General features: G+C 35.0%; 2 protein-coding genes across 3 annotated transcripts in view; both read left to right on the top strand.

Annotated features, from left to right (window-relative positions):
• The first annotated feature begins 240 nt into the window (after window positions 1–240).
• On the top strand, window positions 241–17,373 carry LOC145256204 (tetratricopeptide repeat protein 9C-like). The gene is made up of 3 exons (XM_080114817.1): window positions 241–591; window positions 15,630–15,812; window positions 17,124–17,373. The coding sequence occupies exons 1-3, from the start codon at window positions 282–284 to the stop codon at window positions 17,255–17,257; spliced, it is 627 nt and encodes a 208-aa protein (XP_079970943.1). The 5' UTR covers window positions 241–281; the 3' UTR covers window positions 17,258–17,373.
• Window positions 17,374–25,530: 8,157 nt separating this feature from the next.
• Window positions 25,531–27,731, top strand: part of LOC145256207 (protein phosphatase 1 regulatory subunit 36-like) — a 72,538-nt gene continuing 70,337 nt past the window's right edge. For both annotated transcript variants that reach the window (XM_080114820.1, XM_080114821.1), the window contains exon 1: window positions 25,531–25,668. In XM_080114820.1, the coding sequence (XP_079970946.1) occupies window positions 25,588–25,668 (81 nt within the window). In that variant the 5' untranslated portion in view covers window positions 25,531–25,587. The remainder of the gene's footprint in view (window positions 25,669–27,731) is intronic.

Genomic DNA, 27,731 nt, shown 5'->3' on the forward strand with positions numbered 1-27,731 from the left:
TATCAAGGCCCGGAAGCCACTCAGGGATAAGGGTTATTGCAAATTGTTTTGAGTGACCGATGGTCGTTGGTCACTGAATTAGACTAGTTAGGTTAGAGATGACCCGCCTTGACTACTTGAGGTCACATTGTGCATATAATTTATTTATTTTATATGTAATTAAATATTTAGTGTATACGTGACGTGCGCTGTTATAAATAGTTCTACATGTGACGAGAGATTTTCTCCGTTTTATAAAAGGAGGACACGTTTTAGGTTTACACCGCCCGGTGTACAATCACATGACCGTAATGGCTTCTGTTGAACAGCAAAACTTGGACCCGAAATATAAAAATGATTTGAAAATCCGAATAGAAACTGCTCAGAAACTAAAAAATGACGGAAATGAGTTGTACAAGCAAAAGAAGTTTAGCCATGCGACTGGCAAGTATCACCGGGCTCTCCTTCAAGTGAAATTGAACCTGGATCGAAAATCTTGGCCGATGCTCCCACCAAATATTGCCGGTAATCTACCATCTTTAACTCCCGTCCCCGAAGAATACCATAGCGATATTATTTCCATACAAGCAGATTGTTACAACAACCTTGCAGGTGCGTATTTAAAATAATCTTATCCAAAAAATAAAAGGGAAGGGTTCAACTAGGTTTACCCTTTTTATAAAAATCTATAACCACAACCAATGCTCCCAGAGGATTTTAGTACGGAACTAATCTCGCGTATTGACGGAAAATCCCCGAAATGCTCGAAGCAATTTATATTTTGAAATCCACTTTTTATACTTAAAAAAATTTGGTACTTCTACAGTTTATCGCCGAAAATTGAGACGCCATTTTTTTCGGGCACCTGTCATTAGAATCAGGGAGAAATCAGTATTTTAAACTATGGCCGAATTAAACAAAATAAATTAAACTAGATCTTAATTACTTAGGGAGAGAACTATGGAAAAAAGTAAATAAACTGAAAGAGAACATATATATCCACAATTGTTTAATTGGAAATGTTTCGATTTAATTAATGAACACTGGAAAATTTTTCATGAAACGTATATTTTTATTATTAAAAACAGAAAATGAAAAGGACATTAAAAACAAGTTGAAAATGACATAATTATTTAAATTGGGCGAGTATTGTATAAAAATGTATCAAAATATAATTGTAAAGTCTTTTCTTGAAAAGTCTGCGCAAGAAATTTTAATAAAACAATTTTGTAAATTTTCTGATTTCCTATTTCGGTCAGTTTTAAATGCTGATTTTTTTTTTTTTTTTTTTTTTCCTTGTGATGTTAAACGACAGGTGCCCGAAAGAAAATGACGTCTCGATTTTCGGCGAAAAACTTCAGAAGTACCAAAAGATTGTTTAGTATAAAATATTTTAAGACCCAAACCTAACCCTTCGTGTTGTCATCTTTTACGTTTTCTTCGGCTTCGACCATTTCCAAGATTGACCATCAATACTCGGGGCATACTCCAAAAGTACTGAAATCCTCTGGATATCCATTTATTACAAGAACTTTGTTTATTTGCTCTTTCTTTAACAAAAAAAAAAAAAAAAAAATGAATAACAAACAAAACTAAGTTTGAAGTGAGGAGGGAAACTGTAAGGTAATAATTAGGTCCGAAAATCGGCAGATTTGCTGTTTAGTTGTACAAATAGCCTCGAACCCTATTATCACAAAAAAGAACACGTTGGGGCGACGCCTAGCAGTATCAGAATTTTTGTAGGAATTTTTGACACCCCTAACACGAAACTGCGAATACAATATAAAACCACGTTGTTTAATAAATAAAAAAGATAGTTTTAAAACGATTAAATGTGTTTTATTTAAAACTTATTTTATAATTTAAAACATTGAACAATACAAATACGTTGTTTAACAAAAGAAATAACAAAAAAAGATGAAATTTTTAAACTTCATCTGTCATTTCTTTTTTCTTATATTTTATTTATTTATAAGATTACATTTTCAATAATCACGTAAATAAACAAAACAATTTTGGTCTTTCTGATTACTTTACAAAATAAAATTGTTTGATAGTAATGAAAGGAAACCCTATAATTAAAGAAATTTGGTATTGTATAGAACATTTTAAGGTACTTAATGACGAGTGTGGACCCTGCGCAAACATTTGCCTGTTTAGCCATGAAAAACCTTTCTAGGCCAAAATAATTTTTTAAAAAGCCCAAAAAAACACCAAATTGATTTTAAACTCCAAATGAATCGAGCGTGTTTTCCGTTTTGATTTTTTTTTTCTTTGATTAAATTTCATTCATACTTTTATTTTGTGCTTGTTTTATTTTTATTTCATTTTAAATTGTTTTATTTCATTTTATCCAAATATTTTTTGTACATTTATAAAAAAAAAATTAAAAAAAATATGCTTACGCAACTATCTGCGTGGACAAATGACTTTGATTCTTATAATTTAAAGAAATAATTTAGCTTATAAGAAGAATCGAAGTCCTTTGTCCACTCAAATAGTTGCGTAAGAATTTTTTTATTATAAATGTACAAAAAATATTTGGATAGAATAAAATAAAAATAAATTTAAAATGAAATAAAATAAATTTAAAATAAAAACAAGCACAAAATAAAAGTATGAATGAAATTTACTCAAAGAAAAAAAAAAGTCAAAACAGAAAACATGCTAGATTAATTTGGCATTTTCTTTGGCTTTTTTAAAAATTATTTTGACCTAAAAAGGTTAGCCATGGCTAAATAGACCAATCTTTGCACAGGGTATTTTTCTTCACTATTTTATGAATTATATAATTCTATATCCAACATAAATTCCTGATGAACCGCCCCCTTACGTAATGACACCTTATCAAATCCCCAATACTAACTATTACTACGATACTATCCCAGTGATTACTGTACACACAATAACCCTTATCCCCGAGTGGTGACCCCTAAGACCTTCACCGAGGTGAACGATTTATATGACCTTCACCGAGGTGCGCGACTTGACACACAAAAATAAACCGCCTCCTTAATCACCTGCTAACGCATGCGTCACTGTAACGTCCAATGACAACAACAACAACAACCTTCTCACTCGACCTGCCTTTATACCACTATCTCAATCCCTTCTCATGCGCCTGTAGATTCCTGACAACCTCGAGACTTCCGCTTATAAAAACCCAAGTTTTGTTGTCGCGCATGCCTATACAAGGCACAAACACGAGGGCGTTTGTTGTGTTGGTAAGTACTACACTCCCCCCTGATCTGATGATCACATAGAGTGCACTCCGGGGGTGGCCTCTTAGTTCGTTGGCTTCTGCGAAGGGTGGTATTTACACTTTCGGATTCAGGTTCTGGTTCTGTGTGAGGTTCTGGTTCTGCTTCTGATCCTGCCTGATCAGATGAACTACAACTACCACTCTCTTGCTCGGTGACCTCACTCATTAGCAGCTCATCATCTGATGATCCATCGCTCTCTGTAGTTGTGCGATGTACTTCACTAGCCGGGCGAAGATCGCGCACATGGCGTGGGGTTCCATCAACAAGGACCGACTGCTGGCTGACCACTCCAGATATTCGTCCTCGCTTGAACTTGGTGGTGCACTGGTTTCCAGGGGGTCTAACCCAAACTGGATCCCCTACCTTGTATTTGGTATGACTCTCCTTGTCGATTGGTTGGACAGTGTCAATGCCCTTTATCCTAACACGGTATTTGTGTATGGCATTGGCCGGTGCTGTTGTTAGTGTCTTCCCATCCTTTGGTGTGATGTTATACCAATACGTGGCCTCCGTAATGGCGCCTTGCTTTCTGGCAGCAATTCTCTTGATGCTGCGATGGCTCCTCTCAGCAATGTCATTCCCTGATGGCACATGAGCACATCGCAGTCGTAGTCGGACACTCCACTCATTCAACAACTGCCGAACTTGGTGACTACAAAAAGCAGCATTGTTGTCCGTTAATATCTCTTCCGGCGCACCTCGCTCAGAAAAGATAGATGACAGTTGTTGGCGGACAACATTCGCTGAGTCCTGCCTGGTCATTTGCCGCCACACTGCAAAACGAGTGGGTCCACAGTCGATAAGGGTTAGAAAGGGCTTACCACTGTAATGGGTAATATCCATCGCTAATCGTTGCCACACATGCTCAACTTCCAATCGCCCCTTCTGCCATTGCTCAGGTGCAGGATCGATAGACTGGCATGCCTCACAGTGCTTGATGATCTGCCTGACATCCGCCCTTGTCACTGCCGGGTCCACACGCCTCGCAAAATACAAAGTTCTTTTGATACCTGGATGTCCACTCTGCACATGAATTCTTTGTATTTGGCATGAGCTAATCGCGCCAACTGCGCAAGATCGAGCAGTGAACTCCACGCCTGTCTTCACAGCTTCATACCATTTGTGAGGCACACGGGTAAGTTGGTCTGCACGATTACAGTCTGATACCACGAGCGTTACACTCACCGACAGGTCATATTCGGATACCAGACTCTTCAGGGTGTTTAGCCTCCGCCGGATTAACATCTCACTGGCTGCCTTAGTACGGACTCTTGTTCGTCCCGAGAGAGTGTCGGACACCCAGTGGTAGACGCAGAGAGAATCCGTGTACAAGCGTAACTTCTTCGACTGCCATTGCAGTGCCAGATTTAAACCCTTCACAACAGCATCCAGTTCCGCCAGGTTGATGTGTTGAGCATTATTCACGGGTCGCAGCCAGCATGCGTCTTCAATTACATTTCCACGTTGCTCCAATAACACTCCCAATGCCAAAGAACTAGCGTCAACCCACACATTCACAGTGTCCCCATTGACACACCATTCTCCACGGGCAGGATCCTCCTTGTTAACTCTCTCTAGGGTTTCTGTCATGTATCGAGTACTCTGCAATGCTATTCTTGAGTTCGGTTGGCGCCCTTCCTTCTGTCCACTTCCACGATGCAGTCCATGCTTTTTGGTGAGGGTCGTAGTCCACCTTAAAATCAGGCCGATCAATGTGAACTGCAGCACACACTCGGGTTTCCAAAAATCGCACAGTCCCATCTCTTCCGATAACCACTCCCCCCAGTGCCTTAATAGCATCATATCCCAATAGTACATCGAATCCCAGCAAATCCCCTCGCATCACCAGCACATTAATGTTTGCGGCCACACCAGAGTCTGTGTGGACTTTGACAGTTCCGGCTCCACAGCAAGCTTGCGTATTGCCACCTATTGTGGTTACTTTGATGTTCTGCTTTATCCAGTTTCGACACAACTTGGCACTCATGATGGTGTGTGAGCACCCGGAGTCGAGAAGAGCTGAACAAAGCACTTGGTCCACGTACACATTTATTGTCAGTTGCGCTTCGATTAAATCTTGTCCGGGGAACAGGGCGGCGCTGACGTCCTGCCCCCTGATGCATTTCCCGCACAATTTTGGGATAAATGTCCATAGCTACCACATTGGAAACAGCGCGGGCGCCCCTGCCCCTTGTTAGTACAATTCCTTGCGATATGGCCTCGCTGGCCACAGCTGAAACATCTCCCATTGGTCGTAGGTCTCAAACTGGGACTCTTTTCAGCATTAGTCTTGGCTGCCTGCGCCATCATTACAACTGGTTCCCTCAGGTCCTCCTCATCTCTGATAATGGCTCGAGCGCGTTCTAACAAATGTTCCATGGGCATTACAGATATGCTGGTGGAAGCCCTCAACAGTTGCTTAACATGGGTGGGAAGGCCGGCCACAAACGCATACACCAGTGTTTGTTCTGAGACTCCATTGCCAAATAGAACTGCAAGTTTCTTCAGCTCCGCGAAGAAGACGTCCACGGTTTCTCCTGGCATGAGCTTCCTAGTGGCAAATGTTTCGTAGGCCGTACAGGGATCCATGGCAAATGCCTTGTATAAAGCATTTTTTATACAGGTAATATCAGCCTTCTCCACAGCACTCAGTTGCTGATATACACTTAGGGCGCCTCCAGCCAATCTTAGGGGAATCATGGTATGCACCCCCTTTACTTCACAGAGGTTGCAGGTCAGCTCAACCCTTTCGACCCAGTCGACAACAGAAGTGGATCCGTCGAATTCGGGTATCAGTTTTAAATCAAACTTTGCCCCAGCCATAGTTGTCCAGGAAAAGAGACAAAATGAAATAGCCGAAATAGCTTAAGACCTTCACCTTCACCGAGGTGAACGATTTATATGACCTTCACCGAGGTGCGCGACTTTACACACAAAAATAAACCGCCTCCTTAATCACCTGCTAACGCATGCGTCACTGTAACATCCAATGACAACAACAACAACAACCTTCTCACTCGACCTGCCTTTATACCACTATCTCAATCCTTTCTCTTGCGCCTGTAGATTCCTGACAACCTCGAGACTTCCGCTTATAAAAACCCAAGTTTTGTTGTCGCGCATGCCTATACAAGGCACAAACACGAGGGCGTTTGTTGTGTTGGTAAGTACTACAACCCCTATGTAAAAAAAAAAAAAAAAAAGAAAGAAAAAATCCTACTGTAAATGTTGTTTTAACATTCAAAAAAAAAAGACATGTAAGCTGGAGTGTGACAAATTACAACCCCCCCCCTCCAAAAAAAATGAGTTAAGGGCAGGTAAGTAAAGCCCTCTAAATCCATTCTAAATGTAACCTGCTCACTATTTCTAGGATTGTAAAACCTAAAAACAAGCAAATCAATCTCAAAGTGGGAGTGGAAACTAGTGGGTGATAAAAGAAAAAACTGATAGAGAATGAGCAACGATTGTGATCTCTAAAATAAAGTTTTAATAAAGTACTTTATCCCTATATATTATCCAGTTTTGATGCTTAAGTGCTGTGTATGTTCTGAACTCATAACTCAACTAGACTCGTGTAGTCGTGTTAGGCAAATCCTAAAATAAAAATACCAAGTTTTTTCTTTTCACTAAAGGTGAAAAAAATCGGTCATGACAGTTTGGGAGATAAACAAGTTCATTACATCAGACTTTAATCATAAAGCACCTAGCAGTTCCGGTAATCGTGAAGAGAGAGAGCCTGTTTCCTCCGTTTGACTATAGGTGGCGTTACTGTCTGTCCACCCAGTTACGGAAGAACAAAATGTTTATAATGGCACCCTTGAAATAAAAATGTTTTTGTTATATTTTAATTTTAAACATGTTTTTTGTTTTTTTGCAAACATTTAAGTTTTTTTTTTTTTTTTTTGTTTTTTCAAACATATTTACGATTTTTTTTTTTTTGTTTTCTTTTTGTTTTTTGCAAAAATATTTAAGTTTTATTTTTCCAAACATTTACGTTTTGTTGCTTGTTTATTTTCAAACATTTACGTTTTTTTGCCCGGGTATTTGTAGGTGTGTGTATGGGGTGGGGGGTAATTAATAATCCTGCTTAAATATTATAAAAAAAGACGATGTAAAAAAAAAAAATCCAAAACCAAAACGGAAAAAAATGGCATGAATAAATCTGTGTAGGGGGGGGGGTAAAGAATAAGCGAAGTAATAAAAAAAAAAAACGTTTGGTCGGGAGGAGGGATTGAACTCGGAAGCTTTGACGCGGAGGTGGAAACCAATGCCAATACTTAACGGTCTCGACCACGAGTGAGAGTAATTGATTAACATGTTAAGTTAAAGCTAAAAGAGGTTTGATTGATAGGACGACGCTAAATGAGGTCATTGCAGGATCATTATTTTTAGTTTTCACTTTCCCCAGATGATGGTGGGAAGGGGGGGAAAGCAGAGCGAAAGCCGAGAACCCACTGTATTTATACTAAAATGCAGGACAAACCGGGCACAAAGCGAAATAGCGCGAATCTCATAAAAGTCGACGTAAATAAATCTAGAGACTACCCGCGTTCCCAAATCCTACATATTATGATATAGGACCCATATAAACAGTTTTAAGTGATAGTAACAAACCCGGGAGCGTGTGCGAGAAAAGCCTTTTGAAGACATACACGAAATGGTCACACACATTTTGCCTTTTATATATATAGATAGATAGATTATAATTATAAAGATTTGGTTGGCTATTATATCGATTTAAAAAACAAAAAACAAAAGAAAACGAGATAATACTACTAAAAACAATTGTGGCAAATGTGTAGATTAACACCTTAAACCAAATACCCATCTCCCTGCCAAAAAATTATTCTAATTTATAAGTGATTACATGAAAACATTTGCGAAAAAAAATGATGATTTAGCAGTATATATAACAAATAAATGTTATTGAAAGCAAAATAACTTACTCTTCTACTTATCTGGATACATATTTTGTGTTTTAATTTATTTTTAAAACTTATTAGTTCAAAAAGCAAGTAGTACTGAGTTGGTAAGTTAAACCGATAACATGGCCAACGTAACATGTCATTTTTGGAATGTCGGTAATGGCTAAAAACTCCAAAAATAAAAATACTGATAGAAATTCACACCATATTTATCGAGTGAATTTCTATCAGTATTGTTTTGTTTTTATGATTTAAGCGATTATCAAGACATTCCAGTTGAATGTCTGATGTCGGCCATCTTGTTCTAACTTACCAACTCGGCACTACTTGTGTTTCTAATTAAATACACTTTGAAATATGTTAAACCACACAAAACTTATCCAGGTAGCAAGAAGAATAACTTATCTTGCCTTTGGTAACATGTTGGTTATATATATATATATATATATATAATTATTTTTTTACTATAATAATTAATAATTAAATACCTACAGACACTAGTGTTTCATCCTTTCGGGATTCTTCAGTGCAGGGTGTCACGATTACTACCAGTCGAACGATTCGAACCCCGCGACACGAGACATCTCTGGCTCGATTAGCGGAGGCCGTATCCATTCGGCTACCATTAACCGTGTGAAATAGCGTTGAATTTTAAACATTTTAATTTAAATGTTCCTTACGCCAGACAGACAGTGATCAAATCGTTATACGATGATCTACGCATAAGAGCTAAATTGACCGACTTTTAATTCAACTGAAAGTGCTCAACGATAAGAAACGAATTTCTTAAAGGGGCTGTCATAATTATTTTTTTACTATAATAATTAAATACCTACAGACACTAGTGTTTCATCCTTTCGGGATTCTTCAGTGCAGAGTGTCACGATTACTACCAGTCGAACGATTCGAACCCCGCGACACGAGACATCTCTGGCTCGATTAGCTAGGCCATATCCATTCGGCTACCATTAACCGTGTGAAATAGCGTTGAATTTTATATATAAATTTTTTTTTTTTTTTTTTTTTTAACCACTATTTCGTTTTGTTGTATATACTGCACAAACCCCACCATTTTAAAAAATTTTTTAATTTCAAGTGCGAGATTAGTTTCATATATAAATTTAACATAAGACGATCATCATTCCATTCAAACGTTTTAGAGATATTCAGTAATTATTTTACTACTAGCACTAAGTCCGTCTGACAAGGTCATAAAACCATGCGTAATCACTTCAAAAAGTATACACTCTCCAAAATACACAATTTAACTCCCATAAAAAAATTTTGATTAACTGCTTTAAAACAGTACAATATCCCGGAAATAGGAGCTCATTCTACATTAAATTTATATGTGGAATTGCTCTCCTATTCTCAATTCTCAAAGAAATAGTTTAACTAGCCTGGGTGCCCGTCGTTGCCAGAGTGTTTGGAGGAGTGTTGAGCAAAAAATTGGTAGCAGGCAGGCAGGCTCGAACCCGTACAGCGAAGGAGGAAAATATGTGAAAAAAACGTGACGTTTTTGCTGTTGCGTCCATCATTAAACTGGAAATGGCAATGGTTTAAATTAAGGCTAGTCAATCAAAGAGGGGATGACTATCGAAAAAATTGAAAAAAGCAATCCCACTCTGTAGAAAAGTGCTCAGTTGAGGATGAAGGAATTAATGTTTTTTAGTCAATTTTTCGATATTTGTCGTCAGAAGGGTCGAGTTTCAAAAAGATATAGATCTTATGGAAATCTGTCAAAAGATTTTAGGCAGACATACGAACATGCATGCATACAAACATACCAGCATGCATACATGCAATTTGCATTTTCATTGGTTTCTGAACCTGTCATATTTTTAAAATAATTTAATTCGGTTTGATTTGAAAATAATTAGGGTTGTTAGTATTCATTTATAAGAGGCATTGCAAAAGTAATGCCTCTTATTATTTTTATTCTGCCTGATTGAATCAGAGAGAATTGCAAATTACATTGTTATGACTAAAAATGTATTCATAACCTAAAAGTTTCATCCCTCCATTGCAGATATTGACATGAAAGTCCTAAGAAAGCAACACCTTTCAGAGATGTGTTATTGAATTTTTGGCAAAAGTGTATAAAAAATGGTTACAATGTAGAAAAATAAATTCTGGAGCCTGTGTATGTCTCCGACTTTGAAATTTTGCAGGCAAAGAGCAAAAGATCTTTCTCCTGTAGACACAAAATTGTGCTAGAATGCTGAGATTCAATATTTTGGCGGGGGTGGGGGTCGTTTGGGTGCCATCAGCCGGACGTGAAACAGATCAAAATTTTGTAAGCAAAAAAAAAAAAAAAAAAGCAAACATATTAGCTGTCTTGTCCACCTGACTTGTGATGTCACAGCCCTTTAAAATAACCTGTTTTAACCGTATGTTGAGATTGCGAAGCGTTAATGATTTTTCAAAAATGTTGATGCTAAAAACTGAATCCTCCTTGCAAAAAACAACCCAGTTTAGGATCAAAGAATTAATATTTTTGGCCATTTTTTTTTTTAAATATTTGTCCTCTGAGAGATGGATACATACATTTAAACAGACAGGTGAGAGTTATAAAATAGACGAGCCTGGGTGCCCATGTGTTGAGAAAAAAAAAGTTGTGGCAGACAGGCTTGAACCTGTACAGCGAAGGGGGAAAAGAATGTGAAAAAGTGACGTCTTTGCTGTTGCATCCATTGCCAAACTGGAAGTGATTTATATTTAAATTAAGGCTAGTCAGTCGAAAAGAGAGGATGTCTATCGAAAATATTGTCAAAAACAGTGACCCCCTCCTTGTAGAAAAGTGCCCAGTTGAGGGTGAAGGAAATGTTTTTAGCAAATTTTTTATATTTGTCGTCCAAAGGGTTGAGCTTCAAAACGTTACAGATTCCGTGAGGAATCTGTAACGTTTTGAATCTGTCAAAAGTTTAAGGCAGACATACAGACATACATACACACATTAAACAAACAGGTGAGATTTATATTGTAGATGACCCCCTAGTTGGAAACAAATGGTGGTGGGAGTAAGTAACTAAATTTATGTTTCTGTAACCATGTTTTTTTTTTTTTTTTTTTTTACTGAACCTATTGAATTTAGTTTCAATGTTTTGACTTTAGTAAAACAAAACTAAGTCAGCTGTGAGACTGTATATCACTATCTGATAATTTAAAGGTCTGCCAAAATTTTATTTGGATTTTCTCTATTGTATGAAATATTTAGTTATACCATGGAAATTTAACTCAAATTTTGTGATCAAGCCAAAGTTTTGTATGATAGTTACTGTTATGAAAAGACATAGTTCCAAAAAATATTAAATTGAAATTTCATAAAAATTTTGATCATGACAAAACTTTTCAAGGTGACATTCACATGAAATATGGGCCAAGTAGTGAGTCTCAGAAAATATTGGCAAAAGTCACAGCCACTTTTTTCTTTACCTAAGATTGGCTAATTAAGTTCTGTTAGACCGTTGTTTGGATGGATGATCAAACGGCTAATAAGGATAGTCATTAGTTTGCATTTTATTTATGTGGGCATAAAAATGTTTGTATATATGTTTCTATATAGTCCCAATTATTAGGTAAAAGTTTGGTGATTGCTAACAGTTAAGTGTGACGTGTGTGAATATATATATATGTGTGTGTGTGTGTCATCCACATGCAGTACTGTTTCACAGCTCATCAGTGCGGCTAGATAGGCAACTATGTCAAGCCAGGATTCAAACCGGACTGCCTGTATGACAGTCAAAGTTCCTAACCACTACACTATTGGTGGCTGCTAATCGAGTCATGAGTTTAACGATGTTTTGAAATCATCCAAAATACCGAAGCTCGATTTGTTTACACAAAGAGCATCGCTTTATACGCTAATGGTAATTTGTCTATTACTTCTCAATATGCTCAACTCGAGATGAGGAGCATTATAGTCATCCACATACAGTACTGTTTCGCTGTTTCACAGCTCATCAGTGTGGCTAGGCAGGCAACTACCTCTAGCTAGGATTCAAACCAGACTGCCTGTACGACAGTCAAGGCTCCTAACCACTATATATATATATATATATATATATATATATAAAATTTGAACCTCTGGTTTGTTCGGCTTAACTAAACTAGAAAACTATAGGTCCATTTGCCGTCATATTTTGCAACAACCTAACTGTTTTTAAATATTAAAAAGTAAAAAATGTTACCATGTTAAAAGCTTTTTTCGACATTGGTACTTATCTGTTCTGATTTCAGCCGAGGCCACTTACCAGAAATACTTCTGGTTTATATTGAATCTGCTTTCATTATTCTGATTCTGTGACTTTTCATATCTATAAGGATACCATTTATTCTATTTTGTTTTTTTTAGAAAAAATTGCATTAATTTTTTTTTGGGGGGGGGGGGCCTTCCTGCTTTTTCTTTACGTGTTCCTCCCTGGCATAACAATAATAAAAAAAACTACTCTCCAGGATTCGGCAATATATATATATATATACCAGTTTTGTTTGTTTAAATACTTGCAAAAAAAAAATACACAAAAGTTTGTTTCACTTTTTCTAAACTAAAAAAAAAATACTTTAACAAGAAAGTTGCTGGTTAATTTTTACGACTTGCCTCAGCGTATTATAAACACCCTAACCTCCCCAGGTTAAAAACGGCTTTCAGATTAAACACCACCTCCCTAAAACCTCGAAAGTCGTTCTTAACATGGGGAGATTAATGGGGGGGGGTATTCCGAAAGCCGTTTTTAACATAGGGAGGTTGGGGTGTTTATAATACATTGGGGCAAGTCGTAAAAATTAAAGTTGCTATTATTTATTGCAAAAATTGCTTAAAATTTGACAAAAAAATATTTTCTACAAACATTTAATAAGAAATACAAATAAACGGTAAGTTTTTTTTTTTGGGGGGGGGGTTCTGATGTTTTGTTTCTACATTTAAAATTTTACTTAATAATTTCTTTAACATAGCTTTGTTATTACATCGGCAATGCTCGGCTTTATCCGGCTGTTGACATGCGCCGGTGAAAGCCGAACGCTGAGAAAATAATTAAACAACACATAAAATTTAATTCATTGTGGATTTATTCAAACAATTCTTTTGGAAAATAAATATTTATAATTAAGTGCACTTATAGTACTGTGCTATTTTTTAAAATAGTATTTTCACATTAAATTCAAGTTTTACAATATCTTTTTGTTAAATTGTTAGATGAAAATACAGATAACCCAGTCGGTTTCTTATGTGTGGAAAATCTAGCTCCTGAAAAGTGTACTCTGGATAGTAACAAATATAAAAATTGCCTCGGTTTCGAAGTAATTTTTCTCTACTGATCGAGGAAAAAAAACTGAAGTGTAGTTCACCTGCTGTTTCTCTCCCCCTCTCAATATCTCTTTCCAACCATCTCTCCTTCTCTCTCTCCCCTTCTCTTTTCTTCTGTCTTGCTTCCTCTGTTTCTAACTCTTCCCTCTCTTTCTCTTTCTCACTTTCTCTTTTCTATCTATATATCTTCCTCTCTATCTGTTCATCTCTAATCCCTCTTCCTATTTTAGTTTCCTAAATTAATTACAGTGAATACGGCATTGTCAAAACCTGGATAAATCCTATTTTAGTCCCCTAATTTACTTACTGTGAGATTAGAAGTTATTTGGAAATTACTGCTACCTTGAACAGCACCAGGAGTAACTGGTAAAACCTTTCTAATTAAATTGATTTGATTTTGGCAGCTATTCGGTGACAAAATGACATAGCCTTAGCCCTTGCTGCATGCGGAATACCTGGGACCTTGCTACCAAGTAGAACTACTTATTCTACTTTGAAACTACTATTAAACATTCAATTTTTCAATAGTCTCCTGTTCAACATCTCCAAAACATCCAGTATGGGGAAAAATATTGCAAAAATGTAAACCTACTGTTTGCGATGAATGCACAATGGCACGCAAAAAATCACTTGAGGCTCTTGGTCGATCCTTGCAAGATTTGCGTGGTAATGTCAGACCATTTGGGAATGCAGTAATATTGCTTGCAGGAGATGTCAGGCGAATGTTACCTGCAATTCTTCAATCAACACCAGCACATGAAATAAATGCTTGCCTCAAATACTCTGCTTTTTGGTGCCATGTAAAGACATTAAACTTAACTCAAAATATGCATGTCCAGTTGCAGACTGCTGATCTGCACAGAAATTTTTCCATCACTTGTGGGGAATTGGGTATGGAAAAGTGCTGGCTGATCCAAGTTAAAGGCGAAATTCTTTGACTCTTAACTTCTGTAATGTTATTACATCAAGAGTTGGTTAAAAAGGTTTTTCCAGATATTCAAATTATATGAATTCCACTTGACTGAGTGAACAAGCTGTTCTTGCAGTTCAATACAAAGATGTCCATGAACTTAACGCTATTATTCAACGTAAAATTCCAAGTGAGGTAGTCACATAGAAATCCATCAACATTGTTGTGAAAGCAGATAAAGTGGTTAATTATCCAACCGCTAGATTTGCCAGGGATGCCATCGTATGTACTGCAACTGAAAATTGGCATACTAATTATGTTGTGAAATATAAACCAATCCAAGCTTTGCAATGGCACATGGCTTGCAGTAAAAAAATTAACAAACTATATCATAGAAACAACAATCAACAGGACCGTTCACAGGTGAAGATATCTTCATTCCATGCATTCCTATGATTCCACCAGATACACCATTACACTTTAGGAAATTGCACTTTCCAATTGTTGTCATTTGCAATAATTATCAACAAAGCTCAGGGAACAATCTTTACAATTTTGTGGCTTACAGCTATACACTGACTGTTTTTTCACATGGACAATTTATGTTATGTGTTCAAGAGTCACCAAACCAAAAAAAATCTATCAGCTAAGAAAATGAAACAGCAAAAACTGTGTACCCATACAGAATGGGGAAATTAAACCTATAAGAAACATGCATTTCCTCATTTTGGAACTTTTCCATTGCACCAATTTGAGCCACAGCAATGCATGTGTGTGTGTTTATGTATTTATTTTTGTGAAGTGACATTGTGTGTATGCGCACAGAATAGTCTCTAACAAACTATCAATTTTTGGTCTACTGACTTAAAATTTGATATACTACTCTGGTCGGAACAAATTCGATTTTTAGCCAATAAAAGGCTGTTAAGGGATCAAAAGGTATAAATTGACTGTGTATCTGTATCACGTATCCTCTGAGCATGTGCAAATATAAAATCACGTGACTTTCTAAATCCTCCTCCTCCAAAATATATTTGCTTCTCAGATGATTTGTATTTCTTCTTGAGAAATGTGATTGGTAATTGTGCAACTCCTGCTTCACTATAATCTTTATCGCTATGCACCTTTTCAATGGGTATGTATTATTGTCATAGGCTAGTAAATAACTAATTCCATAATCCATTTGAACCGAGTTCTCTTTTTTTTTTTTGCTTAATCATTTTCTGTCTGCTTCTCATTTGTAGCCTGTCTGTTACAGAAAGAGGATCACAATTATGAACGAGTCTTGGAATATTGCAACCAAGTATTAACATTATTTCCTGACAATTTAAAAGCAGCTTTCAGAAAGTGTGTTGCTCTCTACAATTTAAACAAAACCGAGGAAGCCCTCGTTTCTTTGCAGGATCTCTCTGCGAAACATCCAAATGGTGAGTTTGCATTCTTTCTCTTCCCCCTTTATTTCCTCTATTTTTTCCTTTATATTTCTTACAATAGCAAATATAAAAGCATTTTTAAATATAGCTTTTTCTCAAATAGGATTTGCAAAAACATTTCTACAAACATTCAAATTTTAAATGTTTTGTATTAAAAAAATAACACTTGACCAAAAACAAAGACCAATTGACTTGCAAAAAAAATGTTAATTATCTTGTTACCAAGCAAACATGTTGAAAACGGCTTCAAAAGCCCAAATAACCCAAAATAAGCAAAATCATTTATCTTTGTATAGTTCATTCTCAAAATATCTTCAAAGAAACATTGTTAAAAAAAAGACGGTTTTTAACTCCTTTTCTTTCTTTTATAATGATTTAAAAGTCATTAAACACAAATTTTCTTTCAAGGTTCATGCATCCTGTTTCTATTTATCTCTTAAAGAATGATTAGGTCATAATTTTTTCTTGGCTAGATTTTCTATCTTGTCTGACAGGTTGTGGGTACAGGTTTGACAGCTTGTCTGGCTTCTGTTTTCGACTGACAGTACAGGTAGTGCTAAGAGCAGTTGCTTTATTGCAAGTTGTACAATATCGGGATAACTTCCATGTCCTGTCGCAAATGGAAAAGAACCTTGCACTTACCTCCAGTGGACAGTCCACAATCTCATGGATAAAATAAAGACTAATGGTCTATATGCATAAGCATACTGATGTCAAGGAAATGCCAAATTTGCCCGACCCACTCCATAACATGAACAGAAATATCATTGCTCAACTTTTTTATTATAGTATTATTATCAAGGCCTGGAAGCCACTCAAGAAGAGTTAATGAGTATTAGATGAAATAATGCTCTGATGGTTGAAAGTTGAAATTAGGTAGAAATTATTTTAAAGGACAGCTCAACAAGAACGTTTAAAATGACCATGTTAAAGTCAGTGTCCTTTAAGCATTACAGTAGCCTCTTGCATATCTTTGGCGATTTACTATGTTTGGAATAAATATGAGTAAAAAAAAAAAAAAAAAAAATTAGATTAGATTTACCTGGGGGAGTGCTGCATGAAAATCTTTATCTAAGCAAGATAAGAACCATCATGCTGTCTAAGTAGAAATTGATAAAGAAATAACAACCACAAATAGGATTTAATAATTGAAACTTAAAATAAAACTGTTTTTTGGTTTGTCAATTCCGTACATTATGCGCAATAATTGCTTGAATTTTCAACTTCGGAGTTGTGCCACACTTTAACATTTGATGAAGGGATAAATCTTTCATTTACTTTTTGTTGTTGCTTTATTTTTCACAGATGCTGCTGTGAAACGCTACATAAAACTCTGCCATGAAGATATTCGAAAGCACGAGTTGAGTCTCAAGAAAGTCTACCAGGGATTCTTTAACGATAACGATACCAACCAGCAAGAACTCAATTCTGTTAGCTGAAAATTAAAAAAAAAATAAAAATAAAAAATCCTCCACCTCTGTCCATCATCTTTTTTTTCTTTTTTTCAAAAAAAAAAAATCTTCAAAAATTTCAAGAATAAAATTTGCAAGATGAATTTGACTCTTTGCTTTTTATTTTAATTTGTAATAAAAATTCAGGCAAGTCTTTTTATTTTATTTTTTGTTCATTTATCTACGATTATATAAAAGGAACTTAGTATGTTCACCATGGACTCAAAAACAGTTGGGCTGATTTTTATTAAAAAAATTTTTTACATGGAGATCACCGCTTATCAAGGCCCGGAAGCCATTCTGGGATAAGGGTTATTGCGTGTACAGTAATCAATGGGATAGTATTGTAGTAATCGTTAGTATTGGAGATTTGATTAAGTGTCTTACTTAAGGGGGCAATTTCACACAAAGGGATTTTATGTGTCTGGCAGTGTTCTTAGATTAATTTTTTTTTTTTTATCGGAAAGCTTTTGATAAGTTTCGATAATCGAAATAATCCGATGAAATCAAGAACAGGCGATTTTGACTAGTTAACACCTTACACAGCCTAACATCACAAGTGCATTTGAAGTTTTAACTTTTTCATATAAAAAAAAAAATAGAAAAATATTTGTACACTAATTCAAAAAAACTTATTACAAAAATAAAATGGACAATTAAAAAAAAAAAAAAAAGTAAATTTTATGAATTTATGGTAGATTGTTTATTTTATTTTTTCATTTTTGTATTGACTTCTGTTCACTTGTTATAATCTTGTGATTTTCGTGTCCACCGGATGTTGCCAAGCAAGATTCCCGGAAAAATGAGGTTTAAACTGCAGAAGTACCTTTTTATTTAAGCAGTTCCAATTATCCAAAATATATTAAATTACTTTTCAGAATGAAGGAGTACATTTATAAACAGCTTGCAATGAAATCTTAGTTTGACGTCTTCAGTAACTTTCATTCCCCTTTACTTTTGCTTCATAAATGTTAAAAGAACGGTTTTTATTTGTTGTTTTTTTTTTGGGGGGGGGGGGTAACTGGTATTGATTTTTTAAAATTAAAGTCCAACTTTCAACAATGGTGAAACAAATTTCAAAATCACTTGTTTAAACGAATGTTTCTTTGGTTTTACTAATAGAATAACACCCAATTTTCTAATTAAAATTTATTGCAATTTGATGGAATAATTTTAAATGTGTATTAAATATCAAGTAAAAATATTATTTTGACTTGATTATTGATAACCAAAAAATAATTTGAATAAAAAAAAAATTAAATTTTATTCTTTAATGCTGCGACACCTTGTATTACTCTATGCAGCAACACTGTCAACCCTAACGTTGTTTGCATAATCTTCTTCCCTTTTCGTTCTGACTGTTGCCATCTCCCACGCATTGGCGACAGCTGAGAGGAGGACTCTCATAAGTATAAAACAAAACAGACTGCAAATATTTGTGTGTGTGACACCACCGTGGGGAAACTACCCTTTAAACGCTAACGCCCACTTCTACTATTGAGGTTGTGTTTGTCGGTCAGTTGATCAATTTATTTCAATATCTCCTGCAAGCCATAATCTTTCACCAAAACGAACTTGCAACTGGCCATAAACCATTCCTAGTGTCAGAAAACGTCACAAATCGCCCTCAACTATCATAAAATTTCAGACTGTTGCAAATTTTTCTTAATCCCCCCCCTAATTTTCCTGCAAACCAACTCTGATTATATCTACATTCATTGTTCAGTCCTTTTGTTAGTCATTGCCACACCTTGATCAACAATCCCATGTCGGCTTCCTTTTGTCTACCTTGGTGAACACCAGCACCATGCTTTATAACAGTTGATAATTCTCCGTTTTATAACGACAGCTCAACACTCTTTTCTCCTTTTTATGGATTGCTAGCGGGGGTACCAGGCATTGCCCGGGTGTTTGGAGGTGGGTGTGTGGTGTTAAATAAAAAAAGAACCGGGGGGGGGGGGATGTAGGATCAAACCCAAAGGCCTGAGGCGAAGTTTGAAAATAAAATCGGCCAGCCAGAATGAGTTACTGAAAGATGTTTGAATTTATTTAAGAACCAAATTGACAGGTGCGTGCATGGAAGTTGTAGTGCAATAGCTATTCAGCAAATGAGGTCAATGACCAGGTTTGTTTGTTACAAAAAAACAACGTTAAAACTTAAGCGGGGGTGGGGGTAATCAAAACATTGAAAAAAAAAAAACTAACGTAGGGCAAACGAACGATGTTAAATGTAAAAATCGAAAAAAGAAATGGCTTCAATAAGCCTGTTTCGATATTAAAATTTAAAAAATCTGTGGGTACCCGGTTGTTTTTGGGTGTGTGGTCGGGGGTGGATAAGCAAAGTAAAAAAAAAAAAACAAACACTAACGTTACGTGAAAAATGGCTTAAATAACACTGGTTCAATATTTAAATTTTAAAAATCGAAAAAAAAAAAAGACATCTTACACCAGAATTCAAACCCAAAACGTTTAGATAACGAACCAACGCGTTAACCAACTGAGCTAACGCGACGTACATGAAATTTGTTCAGTTTTTCAACTATTTAAAGTAAATCGGGTCATGACGTCATCTCACACATGTGTAGAACCGGTCGTCGTGACATGAGGACCGTTTTTGTTGACCCCCCCCCCTGTCGAAAATTGTTGATTTCGGGGTGAAAAAATGAACGTTTTTGGCCTATTTTTCGAGCGAAGAATGGAGCTTCAATATGATACTGAGTTTGTGAATTTTCGTTGTCTGTCAAAAGTTTTTAGTGGACATACATACATACACACATTTTCACTTTTATATAGATAGATAACATTTAATACTGCCAAGACTTTAACAATTACAAGAAAACTTCTCAACCACTAACCGCTTAATATTTGCGGACAATATAAATTGGGACAAGTACATTGCCATGGTTGCTGCAAAGAAGGTAGGTTCTCTCTACCATGCAAGAAAATTACTCATACCTGCCATTATCTTGTATCTTTACAAAGCCATCTTTTGCCCAAGCATGGAGAATTGTTGCCACATCTGGGCTGGTGCATTTACCACTGGTTTCTCACTCTTAGACAGGGTCCAAAAAGAATTTCCAACCTAATAGGTCCCACACTATCAACCAAACTTCAACCCCTGCCTCAGCTCTCTTTTGTCTACATTGGTGAACAAATTCCTACCCATTGTTTTTCTACAGCTTTGTTACATTGATAAACTATTTTTTCTCTTGCTGCCTACTTCCTAACACTGGAGGAGAGGAGACATTGATAATATTACAATGTGTAATTAGTTTGACCGGTTTCAAACTGTTTAAATTATTCTGAAAACGTTTCTATTACCAACTTGTGTATCACCTAATCTACACACTTACCACATTCATAATAGTTAGGGGACATAATTTGAAGAGACAAAAACTATTTGGTATTCTACCATACAATAATAACAATACTGTACAAACTATCGGGAGAAGGATTTTCCGTTTCGCTTTTTTCTCTCTTGAAAAAAAATGTTTTATATTGATGAAAAACAATTTCTTTCGAGTAAATGTAAAACACATCAAAAAGATAATGAATTATTTTACATTTGGACTCGTGCAATGAGATTATTTTTGCTTGGAAAATAATTTGAAATTTTATATTAAGTGTATTTAATTATTACCTCACATGTGACTTTAATTTTAAGTTTCAAGTAAACTAGTTTCCAAACTTCAGAAATTTAGCAAAGTAGCATAAATTTAGCTATGTGAAAAATTTGCCGCTATGTCCAACGATTGTCATCTGCGGGTCATATTTACCAAGGTACTCTAAAAATAGGCAACAATAAAACAAAGCAAGATTGTAAAAAAATAAAAAAATAAAAATAATATATATATAAGATGTAAAATGTTCACTCGTGTCTGTAATTGCTAAATTTGTCCCCTTAGCCTGATCAAATAGACCTTAAGTAACTATTAAAAAAATAGTGTGGAATAGGAATAAAGATGGATAGAAAGAAAACACTTACTGAGATACTTCTTACAATAGTCGACCATTTTTATTTTACTTGTGTACCGAAATAAGTTAGCAGAAGTTATTTCCCCTTAACTGTCTTAGATATCTTATTTTTATCATGGTAAACAAATCCGTTAAAGTTCTTGGAGATGATGAAAAATAACTACGAATGTTCGTTCAAAATTCTGCGGAAGTTTCCATAGATGTGTCTCTTCAATAGCAGAATCCTCACCATCTAGCTCGGCAGCGTTTTTCTTCATTTATCATCCACACAGCAAGCAATTCTCTATTATAATCTGGCTATACCTTAGCCATCCTGCATTTCGACTCCGTGTTAAGGCCATAAACAATTTGTACTGTCTTAATCTTCCGATATTGGTTAGCTGGGTCAGACTACTATACGATTCATCAAGGAATCTGATGAGAATCACTGCTGATATGTCTAAGGACTTCCTCATCATGGCTGGAGAAGGCTCAACCTTCTGCCCACTACTCTTCCTTTTTGTCATGGACACTATCAATGAGCATCTGCACACTTATATGCACAGGATTTGCTCGCCTCAAAGAGTAATCCAACCTACAACAGGTCCAGTCTCAAAAAGCACAAGCTGGCAAAATTTAGTCTGCAACTAAACGTAAAGACGGAATATTTAATCACCAATAAAAACGAACATAGCACTATAGGATCATCTATGTCTGCACACCTTTAAATATAATGGTTTGAAACTCATTTTTTGAAGTTGCTGTGTGCATTAGCGTGATATGTGGTCCAAATTTTGATAGATTTTTAAAGTTTAAAAATTGAAAAATATTGAGTTCGGAAAATTCATTACTGTTTTTAAAAAAATATATTTCTATTACTTTTAAAACAACTGTAATAGTTTATTTTGGAAGTATAATCCATAAAGAAAATAAATAACCCACTTTTAACAGAGAAATTACGAGATTTTTCTATTTTATTCGCAGTTTCGTGTTAGGGGTGTCAAAAATTCCTACAAAAATTCTGATACTGCTAGCGCACCCGCACCACCATTGGCATCCTCTGCAACTACAAGACCTGCCACCGGCTAAAGTTGAAGATTTATTGGACTGTTGTGAAATCTGTTACTTTGTACGGCTCCAAGTGCTTACTGACAATGAGAAAAGTAGAGCTAAGATTTGCCGTTATGCAAACCAAAATGCTCCACTGAATGTCTACAATTACACTGCTCGATTATGTCTGCAATGAGGATATCAAAAAGTGTTACAGCATCTGTAATTTGCATATCGATGAGACTATACACTGGAATGAGGTAATATAAAGCTGGCAGTCAAGATGGCATGAATCAAGTTCGGGAGAAACGGATTGAACGGATTGGAACTGAGAACGTTTGAATGCTGACAAGAATTTCTTTTTTTTAATCAGAGCATCACACCAACGGCGGATCAGATGGTTTGGATTTGAGCTAAGAGAAAAACCAGAAGAAACCGTTTTCTGATAAACATTGTATGTTTCTTTCCTAAGCGATAACCGGAAGTTGGAATGAAACGTCAATTTTCTCTTTGACTCGTGAGCGATCTGTTTCAGAGTGTTTAGAAAATAGAACAGAAATTTCAATTTAATTCCATTTTAATCTTTTTGTAATTGCGCATGCACTAATGCAATTGAAAGAATAAAATTCAACAATCGTACTTTTTATATAAAAGAAACAAAAAACAAAAGATTTTTAAATATAAATAAAACAAAATATCTCATTTTTAATGAAAAATGTCGATTTGGTAAACTTTTTGGTATTTTTTTTTTTTTTTTTTTTTTACAATTCACCGTTCACATTTGAAATGCCGACTTTTATAGGTTTCTGAATATACTGACAACAAAGAACGGCTTTCGGAATACACACCCAACCTCCCCATACTAAGAACGGTAACAGGATTTTGACAATTTTGGGGTCGTTGTCAAAATCCGTTTTCCATGGTAACAAATTGAAAGAAAAAAAAAAAGGAAAAAGAAACATATAAAGCAAATTTTCCAGAATTGGGAAACTAAAGAAATGAGCAAATGAAGTAAACCCGAAATGTGATTAAAATGATCCAAATTTTATTAAAATAAAAGTTATGATTTGCTTTTATTTTCTAAAGCTAGGGTTTAAAAAATCCTTAAAGAAACATTTAAAATCAAAAACAAATACAATAAAACAACAATTCTTACTTGAAAGGAAAAAAACATACAAAAAAAAAAAAAAAAAAAAAAACAGAAAATAGTTCTTTTAAGTCTTGTTTTAAGTTCAGTCTTTCTTTTTACAAAATGATTTTTCCCTCGAACAAATAAAGTCCTTAAGACTTTAAATGAGAGAAAAGAGGGTAAAATATTTTTCCTTTGTGAAGGCTCAGATACCTTTAAATTCCAAGGAGAGAAAAGAAAACAATAAAGCCGCTTTGGTAGGCTTTATAGATATAAATAAAATAATTTTTACGTCTGTATTTTCAGACTGTCCAGAATGTTGTGTCTTCCTTACACGAGATAAATTCTGGTATTAATGATTTTTTTCTCTTAAAATAAAAATGTTGTTCTATGAAGGAAACTTCGGTTTAATTGTCTTCCAAGATGGTCTCTTAAGTTCCTTGAACAGAGAGGGAATTTTTTTTCCTGGTGGCGATCACATGTGCTGATAATCTTCTCGTCAAGCCGGCGAGATTAATTTCTGTCACAGAAAAAAAATCCCCAAAATACAACCAGTTTCTTCCGTTGGTCCTTTTGAGATTAATAATTTTCCAGTCGATAAAACCGTGTTGCTATTTAATAACTGGGAATGAAATTGCGTTAAAAGTTTAGTAACTATCAATGGAGTTCCAAACAAACGTCTTCCTCTAAAGGAGAAAAACCAGTAACATTATATTTAACGTCAAAACCTTTTTTGACGGAGAATGAAGTAAGCTTCTTCCTCGAAAACCGGCTATACTCGAATTGGCAAAAACGGGCAAAGTTCTTTTCTTCCTCCTCCGCACCCCCCCCCCCCGAGTGGCAAGAGGAGATGACTGCTGGAAAGGAATTATGACGATGATGATGATGATGGAGAGGGAAAGAGGCGACAAAGGGCAAGTGGCCCGAAAAAAAACTGGTCAAAGAGTGCGTCCTTTTCATTATATGTCAAGATGTTGAATGTGTGTATATAAAAAATAGGTACTTGTACAAGACATTAAAAAATGAAAATATCGAAAAGAAAGTTTAAATTGTACGTATCCGTTATGGAATGAAGTTCTCCGAAAAAAAAAATTCACTTAATTTCATCAAGTAGTTTTTGTTTTACAGCGAAAAAACAATTTGTTATGATACCGAGCAAAAGGTTCAATTTTTAGGAAGAAAAGCTAGCATTAAAGATGGGGAAGGAGTGTCGGCGCGGCTTTACATGGAGTTATCTCCCGTGGCGTTTCTAAACTCCAAACAAAAATTAAGAACAAATCCCAGATGTCTGCCTTCAACGCGCTCTCATAAAAACGTGTTTTTCCGCTCTGTAAAAAAAAAAACTACTCGATCAAATTAAGTGAAAAAATTTTTTTCGGAGATCTTCAGTTCAAAACGGATACGTACAATATAACCTTTTTCGATATTTTCATTTTTTTAATGCCTTCATTAAACTGTATAAGTACCAAAAAATAAATAAAAGTTATTTCTTCATTAAAATTTCAACAACGGCTTTTAGAATAGACACCCCTAACCTCCCAATGTTAAGAACGGGTTTGAGAATAGACACCTCCAACCTTGTCAGCATACTCAAAAACCTATGCAAGTTTACATTTCGAAAGCGAACGGCGAGTTTTCGATTTTTTTACGCATGCGCAATTTAAAAAAAAAAAATAAATAAATAAAAGATTAAAACACAGCGAAATTTAAATTTCCGTTCTATTTTCAAAACAACCCAAAAACAGAACGCTCTTAACAAGTTTTATCTTTATATTTTTTATAAAGCAACACAAAAAGATTACAAAAAAATCCATTTCTTTTTTTTAATCGACCTTTTACAGAATTCTAAACGTGTAATTTGGGAATATTAAGTACGATGACACCCCTCCCTTCCCCCAGTGTGTTTGCGATATTGTGGTGAATGAAAACTCTAGCTAGAAGACAAGCAAGGTACAGGTACAGTGACCAGGATGACAATAGACCCTCCTGCCTTCCCCAATTTTTGAGTGGCTTGTGCCTAATTTTTTATTTTGCAAAGTTTTTGCCAAATGGTATAAACGGGAAAATGCTCCGGATAAATTTTAGCCCGCTTTTTTTCGGGGGGGGGGGGGGTAGTTTCATATATTCGCATTTACCTTTTCACACATCGATCTGTTTTGTTTACCAATGTCACGCCTCGGTTGCCATGACAATAATCTGTCAACAACAAAGAGGTCGAACTTTCTTTTCATACAACGTAAACATTACAATAGCAATGGATTCGTCGGTATTATTATTACTTTTTATTCATTATTTTCCTCATATTGCGTTTTTGCACATAAGTTTCATTTGAGTTTCATTTTTTTTTTTTTTTTTAACATTTTAATGTCGGCGATATTGAATTTTCTCGCTCATACGAATTGGTGGCTCTGGACCATCGTCAATGGATTTTGTACCAAACGATTATAAACGACACAAATCGAAAGTTACAAATCGATATAGCATTTCGGAATCTTAACTCATTGTTCTATGGGCGGTAACTCTTAACTCATTGTTCTATGGGCGGTAACTCTATTCTACTAAGAATTATAAGAGAAAAAAAACTCCAACAAAGTTTTATAACATTAATAACATGTAAAATGCAACGACATTGTAATTTTTATTAAATAAAACATTCGAGTAATTGTAAGAAAAAAAATGATTTTTTCAACTGCTTTAGTAAAAGAATTACCTCCCTTAGAACCATGAGTTAAGATTCTGAATTGCCACCGATATAAATGATTGAACATAATTAAAATAAAAACAAAAATCATTATTTCAAATTTGAATTATTTGATGTTTCCAATAATAAAGTAAAAATTCCAATATTAAAATATATACATATAGCAAATTTTAATATATTTAAATCATGAAATTTTAATTTTCCCTAGAAAAAAAGATTGACAATTGACACTCAGACACTGTTGGATTTCAATTAAAACTAGGCACCGCCAAAAATGGCCGCAAAATCAAGTTGTTGTTTTTTAAAACGAAATTACATTTATTAAAATCCATTATTTCTGAGTAACTTTTTTTTTCCAGAAAGATAAAACCCTGAATTTTATCATATAGAAAACAGAATAATGTAAAACTTTTTCTACTATTTTTAATTCAATTTTAAATGTTAAATTTTCCCAAAAAGTTAACAATTGACATTTTTTGTCTTGCACAAAAAACGTACTTAAATATTAAAAAAAAAAGGGTTTTCGAAATAATTAATTAATTTATTTATTGTCTAACTAAGATTTAGGATGATTTTCTAAGAGAATATGCAAAAATATTATAATATAAGTACCTGAATTTCAAATAATTCCACTTATTCATATAGGTAACCAGATATTTCGCATTGACGTAGAGTTCAGATCGACGCTGTTTACGTTTTCCTTTGATAAAAAGCAAACTATGGAAGACCAAACAGGCCAAAAAAAACTTATTTTTCAGTGACGAAAATTTCAATGTATTATTAAGCTGAGGCTGGCCAGTACCAGATGGGTGACCATTTGTATGCGTTTGGTTTTTAATGTGTATGTGTGTGGGGGCCAGGCTCCCCAAAATGGGGGGGGGGCAATTTAAAGCAGAATAAAAAAAAATTATTTCAGCGCGTTTGGTCCACCGTAGTCGAAAGGCGGCAAACGTTTTCAAACGGGATCGAAAAAAAATGATGCTATTTTTAACACAAAGGGCACAATATTTATCGAATTTTTTTTTTGGTATCGATTATTCAAAGCATGCCCTGTTTAATAATGGTCATGCATTATTCGGCTCGCTAAAAAAAAATTGTTAATTTATTTATCAAAAATTTTAAAATAGCTTTTTTCGTATAAATATTAAAAAAATTTTTTTTTTTGTTTTGCTTAACTTAAATTAATTATTTTACTTAACATATTCACCGAATTTCACACTTCAAAACTCAAAAGCGGGATAATTAAACACAATCGAAGTTCTGATATTCAGACGTCAAAATAAGGTATGCAAACAATTTTTTTTTTTTTTTTTTTTTTGAATCTATAATTCTGTCCCTTACAACAACACAATATGTTGATTTCAGTTTCAGATGATTATTTTAAGCATATTTGTTCCCACTTCAAAACAAGGGGGGGGGGTTTGTAAGCAAAAAAATATATATATATAAATATCGTTTATGAAAAATAAGTCCACTGTTATAAAGTTCATTCTTCTCCTAATAATCGCTGAAAATTTCGTATTGATCGGATAATTACCTGATTTTTGGTAGATTTTTAAAAAGACGGTCCGTCAAAAAGTACTGACCTGCCCCCCCAGTTTTGGCGGTGCCTAATTAAAACCAATGTT

The sequence above is a fragment of the Euprymna scolopes genome, chromosome 32 (assembly GCF_053919585.1).
Source record: "Euprymna scolopes isolate OS-2025 chromosome 32, ASM5391958v1, whole genome shotgun sequence".
NCBI classification, from domain to species: Eukaryota; Metazoa; Mollusca; class Cephalopoda; order Sepiida; family Sepiolidae; genus Euprymna; species Euprymna scolopes.